This window comes from Theropithecus gelada, chromosome 2 (genome assembly GCF_003255815.1).
Source record: "Theropithecus gelada isolate Dixy chromosome 2, Tgel_1.0, whole genome shotgun sequence".
In the NCBI taxonomy this organism is placed as follows: domain Eukaryota; kingdom Metazoa; phylum Chordata; class Mammalia; order Primates; family Cercopithecidae; genus Theropithecus; species Theropithecus gelada.
Genome location: NC_037669.1, coordinates 168,124,575 through 168,145,179, shown reverse-complemented (window position 1 = coordinate 168,145,179; position 20,605 = coordinate 168,124,575). Strand labels below are relative to the sequence as shown.

The 20,605-nt window shown below is 39.4% G+C and overlaps 1 protein-coding gene across 2 annotated transcripts in view; it reads left to right on the top strand.

Annotated features, from left to right (window-relative positions):
• The window catches only part of ZNF385D (zinc finger protein 385D), a 986,291-nt gene that overhangs the window by 820,040 nt on the left and 145,646 nt on the right, over nucleotides 1-20,605 (top strand). For both annotated transcript variants that reach the window (XM_025377737.1, XM_025377738.1), the window contains one exon: nucleotides 11,085-11,195. In XM_025377737.1, the coding sequence (XP_025233522.1) occupies nucleotides 11,085-11,195 (111 nt within the window). The remainder of the gene's footprint in view (nucleotides 1-11,084; nucleotides 11,196-20,605) is intronic.

Below are 20,605 nucleotides of genomic sequence, written 5' to 3'. Positions count from 1 at the left end.
GCAAACAGCACACCAGGAGATTATATCCCATACCTGGCCTGGAGGGTCCCACGCCCACTGAGCCTCCCTCATTGCTAGCACAGCAGTCTGAGATCTAACTGCAAGGCAGCAGCAAGGCTGGGGGAGGGGCGCCCACCATTGCTGAGGCTTAAGTGGGTAAACAAAGTCACTGGGAAGCTCGAATTGGGTGGAGCCCACCACAGCTCAAGGAGGCCAGCCTGCCTCTGTAGACTCCTCCTCTGGGGACAGGGTATAGCTAAACAAAAAGCAGCAGAAACCTCAGCAGAGGTAAATGCCCCTGTCTGAGAGCTTTGAAGAGAGCAATGGATCTCCCAACACGGAGGTTGAGATATAAGAACGGACCAACTGCCTGCTCAAGTGGGTCCCTGACCCCTGAGGAGCCTAACTGGGAGACATCCCCCACTAGGTGCAGACCGACACCTCACACCTCACACGGCTGGGTACCTCTCTGAGACGAAGCTTCCAGAGGAATGATCAGGCAGCAACAACTGCTGTTCAGCAATATTCACTCTTCTGCAGCCTCTGCTGCTGATACCCAGGCAAACAGGGTCTGGAGTGGACCTCAAGCAAACTCCAACAAACCTACAGCTGAGGGTCCTGATTGTTAGAAGGAAAACTAACAAACAGAAAGGACATCCACACCAAAACCCCATCAGTGCGCCACCATCATCAAAGACCAAAGGCAGATAAAACCACAAAGATGGGGAAAAAGCAGGGCAGAAAAGCTGGAAATTCAAAAAATCAGAGCGCATCTACCCCTCGAAAGGAGTGCAGCTCATTGCCAGCAACAGAACAAAGCTGGACGGAGAATGACTTTGACGAGTTGAGAGAAGAAGGCTTCAGACTATCAAACTTCTCAGAGCTAAAGGAGGAACTACATAACCAGTGCAAAGAAACTAAAAACCTTGAAAAAAGAATAAATGAATGGATAACTAGAATAATCAATGCAGAGAAGACCTTAAAAGAACTGATAGAGATGAAAACCATAACACGAGAACTACATGGCAAATGCATGAGCTTCAGTAACCGACTCAATCGACTGAAAGAAAGAGTATCAGCGATCGAAGATCAAATGAATGAAATGAAGCAAGAAGAGAATTGTGGAGAAAAAAGAGTAAAAAGAAACGAACAAAGCCTCCAAGAAATATGGAGCTATGTGAAAAGACCAAATCTACATCTGACTGGTGTAACTGAAAGTGACGGGGAGCATGGAACTAAGTTGGAAAACACTGTGCAGGATATTATCCAGGAGAACTTCCCCAACCTAGCAAGGCAGGCCAACATTCAAATTCAGGAAATATAGAGAACGTCACAAAGATACTCCTTGAGAAGATCAACTCCAAGACACATAATTGTCAGACTCATCAAAGTTGAAATGAAGGAAAACATGTTAAGGGCAGCCAGAGAGAAAGGTCGGGTTACCCACAAAGGGAAGCCCATCCGACTAACAGCAGATCTCTCGGCAGAAACTCTACAAGCCAGAAGAGAGTGGGGGCCAATATTCAACATTATTAAAGAATTTTCAACCCAGAATTTCATATCCAGCCAAACTAAGTTTCATAAGTGAAGGAGAAATAAAATCCTTTACAGACAAGCAAATGCTGAGAGATTTTGTCACCACCAGGCCTGCCCTACAAGAGATCCTGAAGGAAGCACTAAACATGGAAAGGAACAACAGGTACCAGCCATTGCAAAAACATGTCAAAATGTAAAGTCCATCGATGCTAGGAAGAAACTGCATCAACTAGCGAGCAAAGTAACCAGCTAACATCATAATGGCAGGATCAAGTTCACACATAACAATATTAACCTTAAATGTAAATGGACTAAATGCTCCAATTAAAAGACACAGACTGGCAAACTGGATAGAGTCAAGACCCATCAGTCTGCTGTATTCAGGAGACCCATCTCACATGCAGACACACATAGGCTCAAAATAAAGGAATGGAGGAAGATCTACCAAGCAAATGGAGAACAAAAAAAAGCAGGGGTTGCAATCCTAGTCTCTGATAAAACAGACTTTACACCATCAAAGATCAAGAGAGACAAAGAAGGCCATTACATAATGGTAAAGGGATCGATTCATCAGGAAGCGCTAACTATCCTAAATATATATTCACCCAATACAGGAGCACCCAGATTCATAAAGCAAGTCGTTAAAGACTTACAAAGAGACTTAGACTCCCATACAATAATAATGGAAGACTTTAACACCCCACTGTCAACATTAGACAGATCAATGAGACAGAAAGTTAACAAGGATATCCAGGACTTGAACTCAACTCTGCACCAAGCAAACCTAATAGACATTTACAGAACTTTCCACCCCAAATCAACAAATTATGCATTCCTCTCAGCACCACATCGCACTTATTCCAAAACTGACTACATAGTTGGAAGTAAAGCACTCCTCAGCAAATGTAAGAGAACAGAAATTATAACAAACTGTCTCTCAGATCACAGTGCAATCAAACTAGAACTCAGGACTAAGAAACTCAATCAAAACCGCTCAGCTACATGGAAACTAAACAACCTGCTCCTGAATGACTACTGGGTACATAATGAAATGAAGGCAGAAATAAAGATGTTCTTTGAAACCAATGAGAATAAAGATACAACATACCAGAATCTCTGGGACACATTTAAAGCAGTGTGTAGAGGGAAATTTATAGCACTAAATGCCCACAAGAGAAAGCAGGAAAGATCTAAAATTGACACCCTAACATCACAATTAAAAGAACTAGAGAAGCAAGAGCAAACGCATTCAAAAGCTAGCAGAAGGCAAGAAATAACTAAGATCAGAGCAGAACTGAAGGACATAGAGACACAAAAAACCTTTCAAAAAATCAATGAATCCAGAAGCTGGTTTTTTGAAAAGATCAAGAAAATTGATAGACTGCTAGCAAGACTAATAAAGAGGAAAAGAGAGAAGAATCAAATAGATGCAATAAAAAATGATAAAGGGGATATCACCACCGACCCCACAGAAATACAAACTACCATCAGAGAATACTGTAAACACCTCTATGCAAATAAACTAGAAAACCTAGAAGAAATGGATAATTTCCTGGACACTTACACTCTCCTAAGACTAAACCAGGAAGAAGTTGAATCCATGAATAGACCAATAGCAGGCTCTGAAATTGAGGCAATAATTAATAGCCTACCAACCAAAAAAGTTCAGGACCAGATGGATTCACAGCCGAATTCTACCAGAGGTACAAGGAGGAGTTGGTACCATTCCTTCTAAAACTATTCCAATCAATAGAAAAAGAGGGAATCCTCCCTAACTCATTTTACAAGGCCAACATCATCCTGATACCAAAGCCTGACAGAGATACAACAAAAAAAGAGAATTTTAGACCATTATCTCTGATGAACATCGATGCAAAAATCCTCAATAAAATACTGGCAAACCGAATCCAGTACAAATCAAAAAGCTTATCCACCATGATCAAGTGGGCTTCATCCCTAGGATGCAAGGCTGTTTCAACATATGCAAATCAATAAACGTAATCCAGCATATAAACAGAACCAAAGACAAAAACCACATGATTTTCTCAATAGATGCAGAAAAGACCTTTGACAAAATTCAACAGCCCTTCATGCTAAAAACTCTCAATAAATTCGGTATTGATATCCAGAACCTACAAAGAACTCGAAACAAATTTACAAGGAAAAAACAACCCCATCAAAAAGTGGGCTAAGGATATGAACAGACACTTCTCAAAAGAAGACATTTATGCAGCCAACAGACACATGAAAAAATGCTCATCATCACTAGCCATCAGAGAAATGCAAATCAAAACCACAATGAGATACCATCTCACACCAGTTAGAATGGTGATCATTAAAAAGTCAGGGAACAACAGGTGCTGGAGAGGATGTGGAAAAGTAGGAGCACTTTTACACTGTTGGTGGGACTGTAAACTAGTTCAACCATTGTGGAAAACAGTGTGGCGATTCCTGAAGGATCTAGAACCAGAAATACCATTTGATCCGGTCATCCCATTACTGGGTATATACCCAAAGGATTATAAATCATGCTGCTACATGCACACGTATATTTATTGCGGTACTATTCACAATAGCAAAGACTTGGAACTAACTCAAATGTCCATCAATAACAGACTGGATTAAGAAAATGTGGCACATAAACTACTATGCAGCCTTAAAAAGGATGAGTTCATTTCCTTTGTAGGGACATGGATGCAGCTGGAAACCACCATTCTTAGCAAACTATTCCAAGAACAGGAAACCAAACACTGCATGTTCTCACTCATAGGTGGGAATTGAGCAATGAGATCACTTGGACACAGGAATGGGAGCATCACACACCGGGTCCTATTGTGGGGAGGTGGGAGGTGGGAGGGATAGCATTAGGAGATATACCTAAGGTAAATGACAAGTTAATGGGTGCAGCACACCAACATGGCACATGTATACATATGTAACAAACCTGCACGTTGTACACATGTACCCTCTAACTTAATTTAAAAAAAGAAAAAGAAAAAAACTATCACAAAAGTGGCCGGGCACGGTGGCTCACACCTGTAATCCCAGCATTTTGGGAGGCTGAGGTGGGCGGATCATGAGGTCAGGATATCGAGACCATCTTGGCTAACACGGTGAAACCCCATCTCTACTAAAAATACAAAAAAGTAGCCAGGCGTGGTGGTGGGCGCCTGTAATCCCAGCTACTAGGGAGGCTGAGGCAGGAGAATGGCATGAACGCGGGAGGCGGAGCTTGCAGTGAGCCGAGATCGCACCACTGCACTCCAGCCTGGGCGACAGAGAGAAACTCCGTTCCCCCCCCCAAAAAAAAAAACTATCACAAAAGTAAAGGAGCATTATCTTGGGCCATGTTCTGAGAAAGAATATCTGCCTTCACAGAAGAAGGTGGAGGGGGAGGAGGAGGGGGGGAAAGAAGGGGAGGGGAAGAAGGGGGGCAGGGAGGAGGAGCCGGAGAGGGGGAGGGAGAAGAAGAAAAAAGACAAACTTTCTCTAAATTTTTATGGCTGAGGAGAGGGAGGGGGAGGGGGAGAGGGAGGGGGAGGGGAAAGGGAAGGAGGAGAAGGGGGAGGAGGGGGGAGGGGAGGGGAGGAGGGGGGAGGGGGAGGGGAGGAGAGAAGGGAGAAGAAGGAAGAAAAAAAACTTTCTCTAATTTTTTATGGCTGGTAAAAGATGTCCTTAGGAAAAATAAATTAAGGAGACTATGTTGCAAACCTTGATGAACCAGGCTTTAGAAACAGCTCTTTAGAATGAGAAGCTCTCTGCTAATGCAAAAGAAAAAAAACTCTTAGGCCACTATTTTGTTAGTACTAATGTCTGAATATATTGTTCTAAAATATGCTGTAATGTACTGAAGTTGTATTTAACTGTCTAATTTATTAACTAAGTTCTTTGACTAGATGGCGAAGTAATGAGTTTTTGAGTGGGGATTGCATGTTTGTATATTTTGAGATGATCCACGGCTAAATAAAACTGTATTCAAGCCCAAATTGTATTTAAAAAAAAAATCTGCACAGGGTACACTTAAAATATATGTACTTTTTGTGTGTAAGTTATTTGTCCATTTAAAAAGTTAAAGAAAAAGGAGAAAAATGGAATTTCTCAAATGGAAAAATTTTGTGGCAGTCAGATTTTATGGAATTTTTAATGTTTTTTAACGTATGAATATGGGTAATATAAAAACATTTTACTAATTCAAAGTCAATGTAATAAATACACCAGGATCTCCACTCAGTGTCACTTCATACTGGAGAGTCACAAATGTTCATATTTGAATATGATGAATATTACAAAGCTTGATTATGGTGCCTGAGAGACTCACAGGGGTATGGTGGGAGGCTTGTGTTAGCAAGTCTGCCACTTACTAGTTATGTGATATTGGACAAAGGGCCATAAAAGCTCCTCAGTAACTTAAGGATAAAAATTCTATGACCATCAAACACAGAAAGTGCCTGTAAGTGTAACCTTTAAAGTTATTGTCACTGGACATTATTACATACAAATACCAGCTGAAAAAGACAACCTTTTTATTTCTGGACTTCTAAACTTCCTGGCATTTGAGTTATTATTCTTTGATTTAAAAACTGTGAAATTGTGAAAGCCACAGTAATAATAGGAACACAGAGAGAAGAGGTCTCTTAGAGCAGGAACTGTAAACTCAGGGTTAAGCTTCATCCTCCCTGAAAATACAACAGTTGGCCGGGCGCGGTGGCTCAAGCCTGTAATCCCAGCACTTTGGGAGGCCGAGAGGGGCGGATCACGAGGTCAGGAGATCGAGACCATCCTGGCTAACACGGTGAAACCCCATCTCTACTAAAAAAAAAAAAAAAAATACAAAAAACTAGCCGGGCGAGGTGGCGGGCGCCTATAGTCCCAGCTACTCGGGAGGCTGAGGCAGGAGAATGGCGTAAACCCGGGAGGCGGAGCTTGCAGTGAGCTGAGATCCGGCCACTGCACTCCAGCCCAGGCGACAGAGCGAGACTCCGTCTCCAAAAAAAAAAAAAAAAAAAGAAAATACAACAGGAGTCCTAGAGAAGGAAACCTTGAGCTGTGGCTGCTGTACTTGAAGCATGTCCCCTCTATGTTCATTTACAAATCAATTTGGCAGAATCCCCAGAGGGGAGGTGAGGGAAAAACCTAGGCCTTAGATAGAAATGCAAAGGTTCTTCAGCCTGAAATGAAGAAAAACATATTCATTTGGCTTTAAATAAGGCCATGGGCTGAGTCTGAAATTCAATTTTAGCCTAGAGTTTGGGTAAGCATGTCAATAGCTAGTGTATCATTCTTCACTTTTGTTTGTTTGGGTAGTTGATTAATAGGTTTAGAAATCTCTAGCTTTCGAAATATCACAATTTGGAAATCGAATAAATATATCCTAAAATACCATGCAGATTTTACCATTTCTTTTGTTTTTAATTCAGTGCTGCACAGGTTAGGTGAAATATATCTGAAGTTTCTATGTATTACATTCTTCCTTTGGTGTCTACTATTGTATTGAAACCTTTACATTTTACTTATATTTTTAAAATAATTTTCTTTCTCAGATCACTATTTTCTAAAATGTATGCATTGAACAATGATGGTAAATTTAAAAAAAAAAGCCTTGGTTATATGAAGTTAGAAATCATGCATTTAAAACATATTTTTCTTGTATAACATCTCAGAGATTGTAATATTCTGTTGTGTGCTGTTAAATGTCTAGGCTGTAGTACTTTGATTTTCTACACCCTATCTGACCCAAGAACCCCTTTGTTTCCTGCCCACCACACATACTGGCATTGCTTGAGACAGATTTTGTAGAAAAATTCTTGACGATAATGTGCATACACAAAATAAGATGTTACTATTTTGACAGATCAGACCCACTGGCTCCTGGAGAGAAAAACAACATACATGATTTTCTTTTTATATAAAATATTTGATTATAATAGTAAATAAAGATAAGCTTAGGCAAAATGATCAAACTAGCTCTGTGTGTGTCCCCTGATTTGACAGTAGAGGCTACTTTTAGTTATACAGCATGTGGTATCATTTAGTTAACTATTTATAACAGACCTGGTTATTATTTACATTTTGCCCTTTCATAATTCCTCATTGAAAATGGTTGTATATATATGTATGAATATGATTTTTATTAAAGATATTAAAACTTATTTTGTTATACTAGATTTCTAAAGGGATAAAAGATAATTACTTTTGATGGTTTATCTATAGTTTGTGAAATCCATCTTTAAAAGGTAATTCAGTTCAGTTTTTTTAAGTATTCTGGGAAATAAAATTGTCTCTGCAGAAGAATATACCACTTTGCATTCTGAAATCTGATTTTATAGCCACAGTGATCAGAACATCATTCAATTCAAACAAAATAACTTAATCTAAAGACTGTATTACATTTGCATGAAGTGACTAGTACCAAAATACCTCCTCTACAAATTTGGATTAAATGTGGTCACTGCCTTACCAGTGTTACTTAAAAAAACCCAAATTAATACCCTGATCACCAAAATATGATAAAAATTCAGCAGTATGTATTTTCAGAGAGCATCTTTGATATACATACACAGTTCATTTTTATTTCAAAGTATCATTATAAGGGGACTTCAATATTCCTTAATGGGATATAGGCATAATTCACCTTATTCCCTGATAGAAACACACACCATTTGTGCACAGAATGTACACAAGACAACATGGTAAGGCAACTACCTGTAAGTCAATAACCTTTTTCTGCTTTTAATTTTTCCGTCAGCTGGTGGCTGAAGGGAAAATTACCCTTCAGTGTTCTCTGTGGTTGTCTTTATAGACGTGATAGAAGAATGAACCTAGAGAGCAGAATGAGGGCTATTGAAGCAGCGCATATTCACACATTTGTGTGGCTCTAGGCTTTCTCAAGCTCTGTGCATTGTTAATTTTGGTTCTGAGGAAATAAGATTGAGGAAGGTTTAGAAGCTTAGCTGGGGTGAGGGACTTGGCAATATATGTAGAGAAGAATCCTGTACTATGTCCTGTGGCCCTTCATACTGCTATTCTACAGCAGGCCCAACCTAAGGAAGAGATACTGCAATTTTAAATTAAATTTTAATATTTAGATTAAGACACTTAATTGATTTTAGGAATGATCTTAGGTTGCATATTCAGACTTAAGAAGATCAAAGAATGTACTGAAAATAATGAAATGTTCATCAATGGCAAATACATGTAATGCATCCTAACAAAGGAATACTACTGAGCAATAAAAAGGAACAAGCTACTAATACATGTAACAACATGGATGAATCTAAGCACCACTGATTAAACGATAGTTTCCAAACACAAACGACCACATACTGTATGATACCATTTATATGAAATGGCAAAATACAGAGACAGAAGTGGAAAAATACATAGACAGAAAGCAGGCCAGTAGTTTCAGGATCTGGGAGTAGGAGGCAGAGAATGACCACATAGGGGTAAGAGGGAACTTGTCCAGATAGTGGAAAAGGTCTGTGTGATAATTATCCTCACTCTATGCGCTTGTCACATTTCATTTGTACACTTAATACTGGTGACTTTTATTGTATGTAAATTATACAATACCTAAATAAAATCAGATAAAAAGAAATTATTATAGAATTCACTAGTAAAGGAGAGAGATGATCCTATAATTTGTTTTTTTGCGACAGAGTCTCACTCTGTCACCCAGGCTGAAATGGAGTGGCATGATCTCAGCTCACTGCAATCTGGATTCAAGTGATTCTCCTGCCTCAGCCTCCCAAACAGCTGGGATTACAGGCACCTGCCACCATGCCTGGCTAATTTTCTTGTATCTTTTAGTAGAGAAAGTTTTACCATGTTGGCCAGGCTGGTCTCGAACTCCTGACCTCAAGTGATCTGCCTGCCTTGGCCTCCCAAAGTGCTGGGATTACAGGCATGAGCTACCGTGACTGGCCTATAATTTGTGAATACCTAAAAGTGACCAGAAAAATGAGGGTAGACTGAGCTTCATCCAGAATTTGGGCAACGGTTAATGTCAGATAATAAATTTAAAGGGAAGGTGGAAAAGAAAAATGATTACACTCCTGAGTTCTCCTTTATCATTGTAACCACGTAATATGTAAATCAGCTAGTCCAATGATTAGCCTATGGAAAACATTATAGTAAATGCTAACTGCTACTATTTTTATTGTTCCTATTGTTATTATTCAGAACCGCATGTTAAGAGTACCTAGACAACACAAGAGGGGTTGTGAATACAAAGGAGTCAGAAACTTTCTCCTTCCTTCCAGTGGAGAGAGCCTGTGAATTGACTGATTCCAGTGATTTGAGAAACACAAAAGGAGATGAAATTGATAAATGACTTGTTTAGGGGAATTAATGAACAATAATGTGTCACAGAAGCTGAATATTAGAGTCATTTCTGACACATCCTGAGCACTTTTGAGTGTATCAAATTTCTGATCTATCTCAATCTATTATGAAGACTCTTGTAAGTACTTTGTATTTCATCATGGGAAAAAATGGGAAATGTGACAACATTGAGTATAGAGTTTGAGGCTGATATTAACCTTGATCTTCACATGTGCTACAACACAGAACATATAATAGCCAGCATCTACTTAATGTGCCCAGACTGACTATCCTAAGTAAATTCATGAATTATCACATTTAAGCTTCATCATAACTTTAATAGACAAGGATAGTGAAAGAAGTTACATGAAAGAATTAAGATCATGGGCTGGGTGTGGTGGTTCAAGCCTGTACTCCCAACTACTTGGGAGGCTGAAGTGGGAGGACTGCTTGAACCCAAAAGTTTGAGGCCGCAATGAGCTGCAATCTCGCCACTGCACTCCAGCCAGAACAACCATAGGACAAAGCCCTGGTGAAGGGACATTAAGCTTTATCAGAGCTGGATTGCTGACATTATGTTTTTGTTGTTTGTCCTGTCCTGGAAACAGAATGGAGGGAGATAACTGATATCTGGCCCCAAATCTCTGGCACCCCCCATAGGTTAACATTCTATACTAGGTGCTCAACAAGTGATTGCTGAATGACTTAACGTCTCCATGTTTCAATTATTGGAAAGCAGGATTTGCATATTATATTCTTAGAGTCTAAATGATACCAAACATAGCATAAGGTTGATGTTGGATAATGGTGTATAATTTATTTTCATGGCTTCCCAGCTGACCAGTCTATTTTGAAGTCCATTTTGGGGCAATGGTATAGACATACTTCTGTGTTAGATTGCTGGCATTAGCAATAACTTGAATTTTGATAAAACTTTATTTAAGGGTTATTAAACTGAGACAATTGTTGCTTTTAAATGACAAAAACAGTTAGCATGCAGACTCTAATGGGTACATTTATCATTTCCTTATCATACTGAGCTTTAGGCGTAACGTTATCTATTTTCCAAGAAAGTAAAAATGTTGTTTCTTAGAATAAAAAGGTTCTTTATAATGTGAGCAGTAGATTGAAGCTGTACAGATTGGTTCTTTAATGAAATAGGCAAAATTCCAATGGAACTGACAAGCTTTATTTCTATTTGTTGTATTTCTTTTTTCTCATTACAGATGGACCCGATTCAGAAAGCTGTAATAAACCATACATTCGGGGTTCCTCTTCCCCATCGAAGAAAGCAAATCATATCATGCAACATTTGCCAGTTGAGATTTAATTCTGATGTAAGTTTATCATTTAGTATTCACTAAAACAAACAAACAAACAAAAACCACACACACACATTTTGCTGTTCTAATCTTGCAGGAGAAAAGATTTCTTAGACATTTTCTCCAGTAACTGAGCATGTCAAAAATATGTCAAAAATTCAAAGATAACATTTTAACTCATGTGCTTTAATTTTGGAATTTATTATGTTTGGTTGTTTACTACAGAAAATTCACACATAAACAAGCTTATACACTTACAGTTTAATTTTTTTTTTTTAGTCTTTTGGGAATGCTACATGTAGGTAAACACTTTGGCTTTGGGAACAGTAAAACTTTGGACCAATGGAACTTTTAATAGGTTACACTCTGAAATAAGATAGGTACCAAATCCTATTTTAAGATCAAGATTTTGAGTTTATAAACTCTTTTTGCCTGGAATGGAGGCCTCAGATTCCATATTACTGCTATGTCCTCAACTACATTTGTGCTAGAGCACTCAAGTTGTCCTAGGAGTACTGGTATTTTAACAGGGGGTCCTCCAGTCCTAGAACAACTCAAGCCTCAAAAGACTCTTCAGTGGAGAACATGTAGGAGGGAAACATTTGTGGACCTGACTGGTGCTTCACAAGTTATTTAGGGAGTTACTCACACCTTTTCTACCATTTCTAAGGACTAGGGTGGACTCTGGATCCATCACAGTGATACTAATTGTGATCTGTGGTCAAATGTATGTCTTCTCTTCCCCGCTAAACCTGCTTTGATATAGAGTTAATCCTGAGAGTTGCAGAAGAGAAAGGCAACATTGGTTTAGAAGGAATAGGAATTGGACAGCATTCACACTCTAGGCAAACAGGCTCCATCCTATCGAGGTACCATTTTCTTGTCCTAAGTTGATACACTGTGTGGAGATGACCAAACAGATCTGAATTCTGGAGAATGTTAAGCCTTCCAGTATTTAACCTCCCCAGTCAAGTAGATCTCTTAGATGCTCTGCTGATGAAGACAGGATGCAAGATAATCGAGTATAGGAAATAGATGAGGCATAAACAAAATAGTTTATTCTTCTTTGAGGAGAACATTTCATTTTATTTTGCTTTTGTCTTAAGAACTCACACTTACTAATGCAATAATCAGGTAATTTTATAATATCCATTAACTTAAAAAAGAGAAGAGTGGATTGCCTGCATAACACTTTAGTCCATTTGGCCAGCTAAAGCAAAATACCATAAACTGAGTAGATTATAAACAACAGAAATTTATTTCTCACAGTTACGGAGGCTGAGAAGTCCAAGATCAAGGTGCTGACAAATTCACTGTCTGGTAAGGGCCTGCTTTCTGGTTCCCAGATGACACATTTTCACTGTATTTTCACATGGTGGAAGAGATAAAGGAGCTCCCTTGAAGCTATTTTATAAGGGCACCAATCTCATTCATAAGGGCTCTGCCCTCATGACTTAATCATATCCCAAAAGGTTCCACCTGCTGCTTACTACCATCAGCTTGGGGGTTAGAATCTCAACGTAAGAATTTTCCAGGTATACAAATAATCAGACCATAGCAGCACTTAAGTGGTATTTGCTGCCAAAAACCAAAAAGAATATACCAAACATATAACATTTTATGTGAAGGGATGTTTGTTTTTTAATGCTGAGTATCTTGATTCGAGTTATAGAAATTTACCATAGACTTGCTTAATTTATTAACAATAAAATATTCTCAAGTGATGATTGTAACATAATATCTTCAAGCTGTTGTAAAAAAGTCCTCTTAATACATAAGTAAGAGTTCTAAACTAAATAGCTTCAACTTTGATCATTTTTAAATACTCAGCAAACAATTATATAGTTTTATAATTATTATTTTAAGTGGCTTTTTAGTTCTTTTCCTAAATTGTATTTATATTTCACTTTGAAACTGATCAGATAGTGACTTAAAAGTCTCCCAGGAGCCATGTTGTCAGCTTCTTATATTTAATGAGACTACTTAAAATATCTCCTCCTGCCTATGATTTCACTGTCAATATTCTCTTTATCAAGAACACTTCTGTTAAACTAGGAATTAGAAAGAAATTTCAAGGTCATACAACCCAATCTCCTACTAAGTGCAAGAATTTCATCTCTTACATCCAGGCAAGGTCTTTTGCTTGATTATTCCCAGTGATGAGTTGCTTACCATTTCCAGACAATGGTTCTATTTTTGGAGTGTTTCTAATTCTATAGATTGATGTCAAATTCATGATTGGACACTTTAGAAATATTGTCAGATATGCTTTAGAAAACACATACATTTTTATATATAATTGTTAATAATGTAAATTGATATGACACAACACATGGAATATGAATGTACTTTTCAAAAATGTAATCTTATTTAATTTCCTTGGTGAGAGAGTAGCAATTTATTTTGTTACTGAAGTTTCAAAGTAGAATGGGCATCAATATGTATTTATTAGGGACAACTGACTTCTCATTCTAACAACTTTGCTTTCAGGTCTGTCTGGCATGTTGTAAAAGGAACATGGCCAAGGTATTTGGAGATACGGACTAATCACTTTGGGTCATAATTAAACAGTTGCAGGCTTGACCATTTACCAGATGATTACTGTATTAGTCTTCTATTGCTGCTAAAATAAATTACCACAAACTCAGTGGCCTGAAACAACACAAATATGCAGGCGTATCTCAGCTCACTTTGTGTCTCTGCATCACATTTTGGTTTTTCTTTCAGTATTTCAAACTTTTCTATTTTTACTATATCTGTTATGGTGATCTGTGACCCTTCATGTTACTACTGTGATCGTTTGGGGACACCGTGAATTTCACCCACATAAGATGGTAAATTAATAAATGCTGTGTGTGTTCTGATTGCTCCACCATCTGGACATTCTCCAATCTCCCACCCTCTCTTTGGACCTTCCTATTTCCTGAAACACAGCATTGAAATTAGGCCAATTTAAAACCCTACAATGGCCGGTTGCTGGCAAGACGGCCGAATAGAAACAACTCCAGTCTGCAGCTCCCAGTGAGATCAACGCAGAAGGCAGGTGATTTCTGCATTTCCAACTGAGGTACCCGGTTCATCTCATTGGAACTGGTTGAACAGTGGGTGCAGCCCATTGAGGGCAAGCAGAAGCAGGGTGGGGTGTCGCCTCCCTAGGAAGCGCAAGGGGTTGGGGAGCTCCCTCTCCTAGCCAAGGGAAGCCGTGAGGGACTGTGCCATGAGGAATTGTGCACTCTGGCCCAGATACCGTGCTTTTCCCATGGTCTTTGCAACCCGCAGACCAGGATATTCCCTACGTTGCCTACGCCACCAGGGCCCTAGGTTTCCAGCCCAAAACTGGGCAGCCATTTGGGCAGACACCAGACTAGCTACAGGAGTTTTTTTTTGTTTGTTTTTTTGTTTTTTCCATATCCCAGTGGCTCCTGGAATGCCAGCGGGACAGAATCATTCACTCCCCTGGAAAGGGGGCTGAAGCCAGGAGCCAAGTGGTCTGGCTCAGGGGTCCCACCCCCACAGAGCCCAGCAAGCTAAAATCCACTGGCTTGAAATTCGGGCTACCAGCACAGCAGTCTGAGGTTGACCTGGAATGCTCCAGGTTGGTGGTGGGACAGGTGTCCACCACTGCTGAAGCTTGAGTAGGCGGTATACCCTCACAGTGTAAACAAAGCCGCCAGGAAGACCGAACTGGGCAGAGCCCACTGAAGCTCAGCAAAGCCTCTGTGGCCAGACTGCCTCTCTGGATTCCTCCTCACTGGGCAGGGTATCTCCGAAAAAAAGGGCAGCAGCCCCAGTTAGGGGTTTATAGATAAAAGCCCCAACTCCCTGGGACAGAGCACCTGGGGGAAGGGGTGGCTGTGGGCGCGGCTTCAGGAGATGTAAACGTTTCCCTGCCTGACGACTCTGAAGACAGCAGCAGATCTCCCAGCACAGTGTTCAAGCTCTGCTAAGGGTCAGACTGCCTCCTCAAGTGGGTCCCTGAACCCGGTGTCTCCTGATTGGGAGACACCTCCCAGTAGGGGCCGACAGACACCTCATACAGGAGAGCTCTCACTGGCATCTGGCGGGTGCCCCTCTGGGATGAAGCTTCCAGAGGAAGGAACAGGCAGCAATCTTTGCTATTCTGCAGCCTCTGCTGGTGATACCCAGGAAAACAGGGTCTGGAGTGGACCTCCAGCAAACTCCAGCAGACGTGCGGCAGAGGGGCCTGTTAGAAGAAAAACTAGCGGAAAGGAATATCATCGACATCAACAAAAAGGATATCCACTCAGAGACCCCATACGAAGGTCACCTACATCAAAAACCAAAGGTAGATGAATGAAGATAGAGAGAAACCAGAGCAAAAAGGCTGAAAATTCCAAAAACCAGAACCTCTTCTCCAAAGGATCACAACTCCTTCCCAGCAAGAAAACAAAACAGGACGGAGAATGAGTTTGATGAACTGACAGAAGTAGGCTTCAGAAGGTGGGTAATAACAAACTCCTCTGAGCCAAAGAAACACATTCTAACCCAATACAAGGAAGCTAAAAACCTTGAAAAAAAGTTAGATGAATTGCTAACTAGAATAACCAGTTTAGAGAACATAAATGACCTGATGGAGCTGAAAAACACAGCACGAGAACTTCGTGAAGCATACACAAGTATCAATAGCCGAATCGATCAAGTGAAAGAAAGGACATCAGAGATTGAAGATCAACTTAATGAAATAAAGTATGAAGACAAGATTAGAGAAAAAAGAATGAAAAGAAACAAAGCCTGCAAGAAATACGGGAATATGTGAAAAGACCAAATCTACATTTGATTGGTGTACCTCTAAGTGACAGGGGGAATGGAACTAAGTTGGAAAACTTTAGGATATTATCCAAGAGAACTTCCACAACCTAGCAAGACAGGCCAACATTAAAATTCAGGAAATAGAACACCATAAAAGATACTCCTTGAGAAGAGCAACCCCAAAACACATAATCATCGGATTCACCAAGGTTGAAATGAAGGAAATAATGTTAAAGGCAGTCAGAGAGGAAGGTCGGGTTACCCACAAAGGGAAGTCCCTCAGACTAACCATGGATCTCTCTGCAGAAACTCTACAAGTCAGGAGAGTGGGGGCCAATATTCAACATTCTTAAAGAATAGAATGTTCAACCCAGAATTTCGTATCCAGGCAAACTAAGCTTCATAAGCGAAGGAGAAATAAAATCCTTTACAGACAAGTAAATGCTGAAAAGCTTCTGTCACCACCAGGCCTGCCTTACAAGAACTCCTGAAGAAAACACTAAATATGGAAAGGTAAAACTGGTACCAGCCACTGTAGCAATATACCAAATTGTAAACACCGTCGACACTATGAAGAAACTGCATCAACTAACAGACGAAATAACCAACTAGCATCATAATGACAGGCTCAAATTCACACATAACAATATTAACCTTAAATGTAAAAGGGCTAGATGCCCAAATTAAAAGACACAGACTGGCAACTTGGATAAAGAGTTAAGACCCATCAGTGTGCTGTATTCAGGAGACTCTCATGCGCAAAAACACACAGGTTCAAAGTAAAGGGATGGAGGAATATTTACCAAGCAAATGAAAAGAAAAAAAAAAAAAAAAGCAGCAGGGGTTGTTGCAGTCCTAGTCTCTGATAAAACAGACTTTAAACCAACAAAGATCAAACACAACAAATAAGGACATTACATAATGGCAAAGGGATCAATGCAACGAGAAGGGCTACCTATCCTAAATGTATATGCACCCAATATAGGAGCACCCAGATAAATAAACCAAGTTCTTAGAGACCTACAAAGAGACTTAGATTCCCACACAATAATAGAAGACTTTAACACTCCACTGTCAATATTAGACAGATCAACGAGACAGAAAATTAACAAAGATATTCAGAACTCAGCTCTGGCCCTAACAGACATATACAGAACTCTCCACCCCAAATCAATAGAATATACATTCTTCTCAGCATCTCATTGCTCTTATTCTAAAATTGACCACATAATTGTAAGTAAAACACCCCTCAGCAAATGCAAAAGAAAGGAAATCATAACAAACAGTCTCTCAGATCACAGTGCAATCAAACTAGAACTCAGGATTAAAAAACTGACTCAAAACTTCACAACTACCTGGAAACTGATCAACCTGCTCCTGAATGACTACTGGGTGAATAATGAAATAAATGCAGAAATAAATAAGTTCTTTGAAACCAATGAGAACAAAGACACAACGTACCAGAATCTCTGGGACACATTTAAAGCAGTGTGTAGAGGGAAATTTATAGCACTAGATGCCCACGAGAGAAAGCAAGAAAGATCTAAAATTGAACACCCTAACATCACAATTAAAAGAACTAGAGAAGCAAGAGCAAACAAATTCAAAAGCCAGCAGAAGCCAAGAAATAACTAAGATCAGAGCAGAACTGAAGGAGATAGAGATGTGAAAAACCCTTCAAAAAATTCAATGAATCCAGGAGCTGGTTTTTTGAAAAGATCAACAAAATAGATAGACCGCTAGCAAGACTAATAAAGAAGAAAAGACAGAAGAATCAAATAGACACAATAAAAAAATGATAAAGAGGTATCGCCACTGATCCCACAGAAATACAAACTACCATCAGAAAATACTATAAATACCTCTATGCAAATAAACTAGAAAATCTAGAAGAAACGGATAAATTCCTGGAACCATACACCCTCCCAAGTCTAAACCAGGAAGAAGTCAAATCCCAATAACAAGTTCTGAAATTGAGGCAGTAATTAATAGCCTACCAACCAAAAAAATTCCAGAACCAGATGGATTCACAGCTGAATTCTAGCAGAGGTACAAGGAGGAGCTCCTTCTGCAACTATTCCAAACAACAGAAAAAGACAGACTCCTCCCTAACTCATTTTATGAGGCCAGCATCATCCTGATACCAAAACCTGGCAGACACACAACAAAAAATAAAATTTCAGGCCTATATCCCTGATGAACATCAATGTGAAAATCCTCAATAAAATACTAGCAAACCGAATCCAGCAGCACATCAAAAAGCTTATCCACCATGATCAAGTCGACTTCATCCCTGGGATGCAAGGCTGGTTCAACATACGCAAATCAATATACGTAATCCATCACATAAACACAACCAATGACAAAAACCACATGATTATCTCAATAGATGGAGAAAATGCCTTCAACAAAATTCAAAAACCCTTCATGCTAAAAACTCTCAATAAATTAGGTATTGATGGAACGTAGCTCGAAATAATAAGAGCTATTTATGACAAACCCACAGCCAATATCATACTGAATGGGCAAAAACTGGAAGCATTCCCTTTGAAAACTGGCACAAGAGAAGAATGCCCTCTCGCACCACTGCTATTCAACATAGTATTGGAAGTTCTGGCCAGGGCAATCAGGCAAGAGAAAGAAATAAAGGGTATTCAACTAGGAAAAGAAGGAGTCAAATTATCTGTTTGCAGATGTCATAATTGCACATTTAGAAAACCCAATTGTCTCAGTCCAAAATCTCTTTACGCTGATAAAAACTTCAGCAAAGTCTCAGGAGACAAAATCAGTGTGCCAAAATCACAAGGATTCCTATACACCAATAATAGACGAACAGCCAAATCCTGAGTGAACTCCCATTCACAATTGCTACAAAGAATTAAATACCTAGGAATACAACTTACATGGGATGTAAAGGACCTTTTCAAGGAGAATTACAAACCACTGCTCAAGGAAATAAGAGGACACAAATGGAGAAACATTCCATGCTCATGGATAGGAAGACTCAATATCGTGAAAATGGCCATACTGCCCAAAGAATTGGTAAGATTCATTGCTATCACCATCAAGCTACCATTGACTTTCTTCACAGAATTAGCCAAGACAATCCTAAGCAAACAGAGCAAAGCTGGAGGTTATCACACTACCTGACTTCTAACTATACACAAGAATACAGTAACCAGAACAGCATGGTATTGGTACCAAAACAAATACATAGATCAATGGAACAGAACAGATGCCTCAGAAATAACACCACACATCTACAACCATCTGATCTTTGACAAACCTGACAAAAATAAGCAACGGGGACAGGATTCCCTATTTAATAAACAGTGTTGGGAAAACTGACTAGCCATATGCAGAAAACAAACTGGACCCCTTCCTTACACCTTATACAAAAATTAACTCATGATGGATTAAAGACTTAAATGTAAGACCTAAAACCATAAAAACCCAGAAGAAAACCTAGGCAATACCATTCATGACATAGGCAAGGGCAAAGACTTAATGACAAAAACACCAAAAGCAATGGCCACAAAAGCTGAAATTGACAAATGGGATCTAATTAAACTAAAGAGCTTCTGCACAGCAAAAGAAACTATCATCGGAATGAACAGGCAATCTACAGAATGGAAGAAAATTTGTGCAATCTATCCATCTGACAAAGGGCTAATATCCAGAATCTGCAAGGAACTTAAATTGAAAAAAAAAAAAACCACCAAAAAGTGGACAAAGGATATGAACTTCTTAAAAGAAGACATTTATGCAGCCAAAAAACATACGAAAAAAAGCTCATCACCACTGGTCATTAGAGAAATGCAAATCAAAAACACAATGAGATATCTCAAACCAGTTAGAATGGCAATCATTAAAAAGTCAGGAAACGGCAGATGCTGGAGAGGATGTGAAGAAATATGAATGCTTTTACACTGTTGGTCGGAGTGTAAATTAGTTCAACCATTGTAGAACATAGTGTGGCGATTCATCAAGGATCTAGAACCAGAAATACCATATGACCCAGCAATCCCATTACTGGGTATATACCCAAAGGATTATAAATCCTTCTACTATAAAGATACATGCACATGTATGTTTACTGTAGCACTATTCACAATAACAAAGACTTGGAACCAACCCAAATGCCCATCAATGATAGACTGGATAAAGAAAATGCACATATATACCATGGAATACTATGCAGCCATGAAAAAGGATAAGTTCATGTCCTTTGCAGGGACATGGATGAAGCTGGAAACCATAATTCTCAGCAAAATATCACAAGAACAGAAAACCAAACACCACATGTTCTCACTCATAAGTGGGAGTTGAACAATGAGAACACATGGACACAAGGAAGGGAACATCACACACCAGGGCCTGTTGGAGGGTCAGGGGGCTAGGGGAGGGATAGCATTAGGAGAAATACCTAACGTAGATGACAGGTTGATGGGTGCAGCAAACCACCATAGCACGTGTATACCTATGTAACAAACCTGCATTTTGCACATGTACCCCAGAACTTAAAGTATATATATTTTAAACAAACAAAAAAAAAGGGCCTGTATGTATTTAAGTGACAGAAAGAGTCACACATCTTTTCATCACGTCAAAAGCCAGAAATGATTAAGCTTAGTAAGGTACGCATGTCAAAAGAA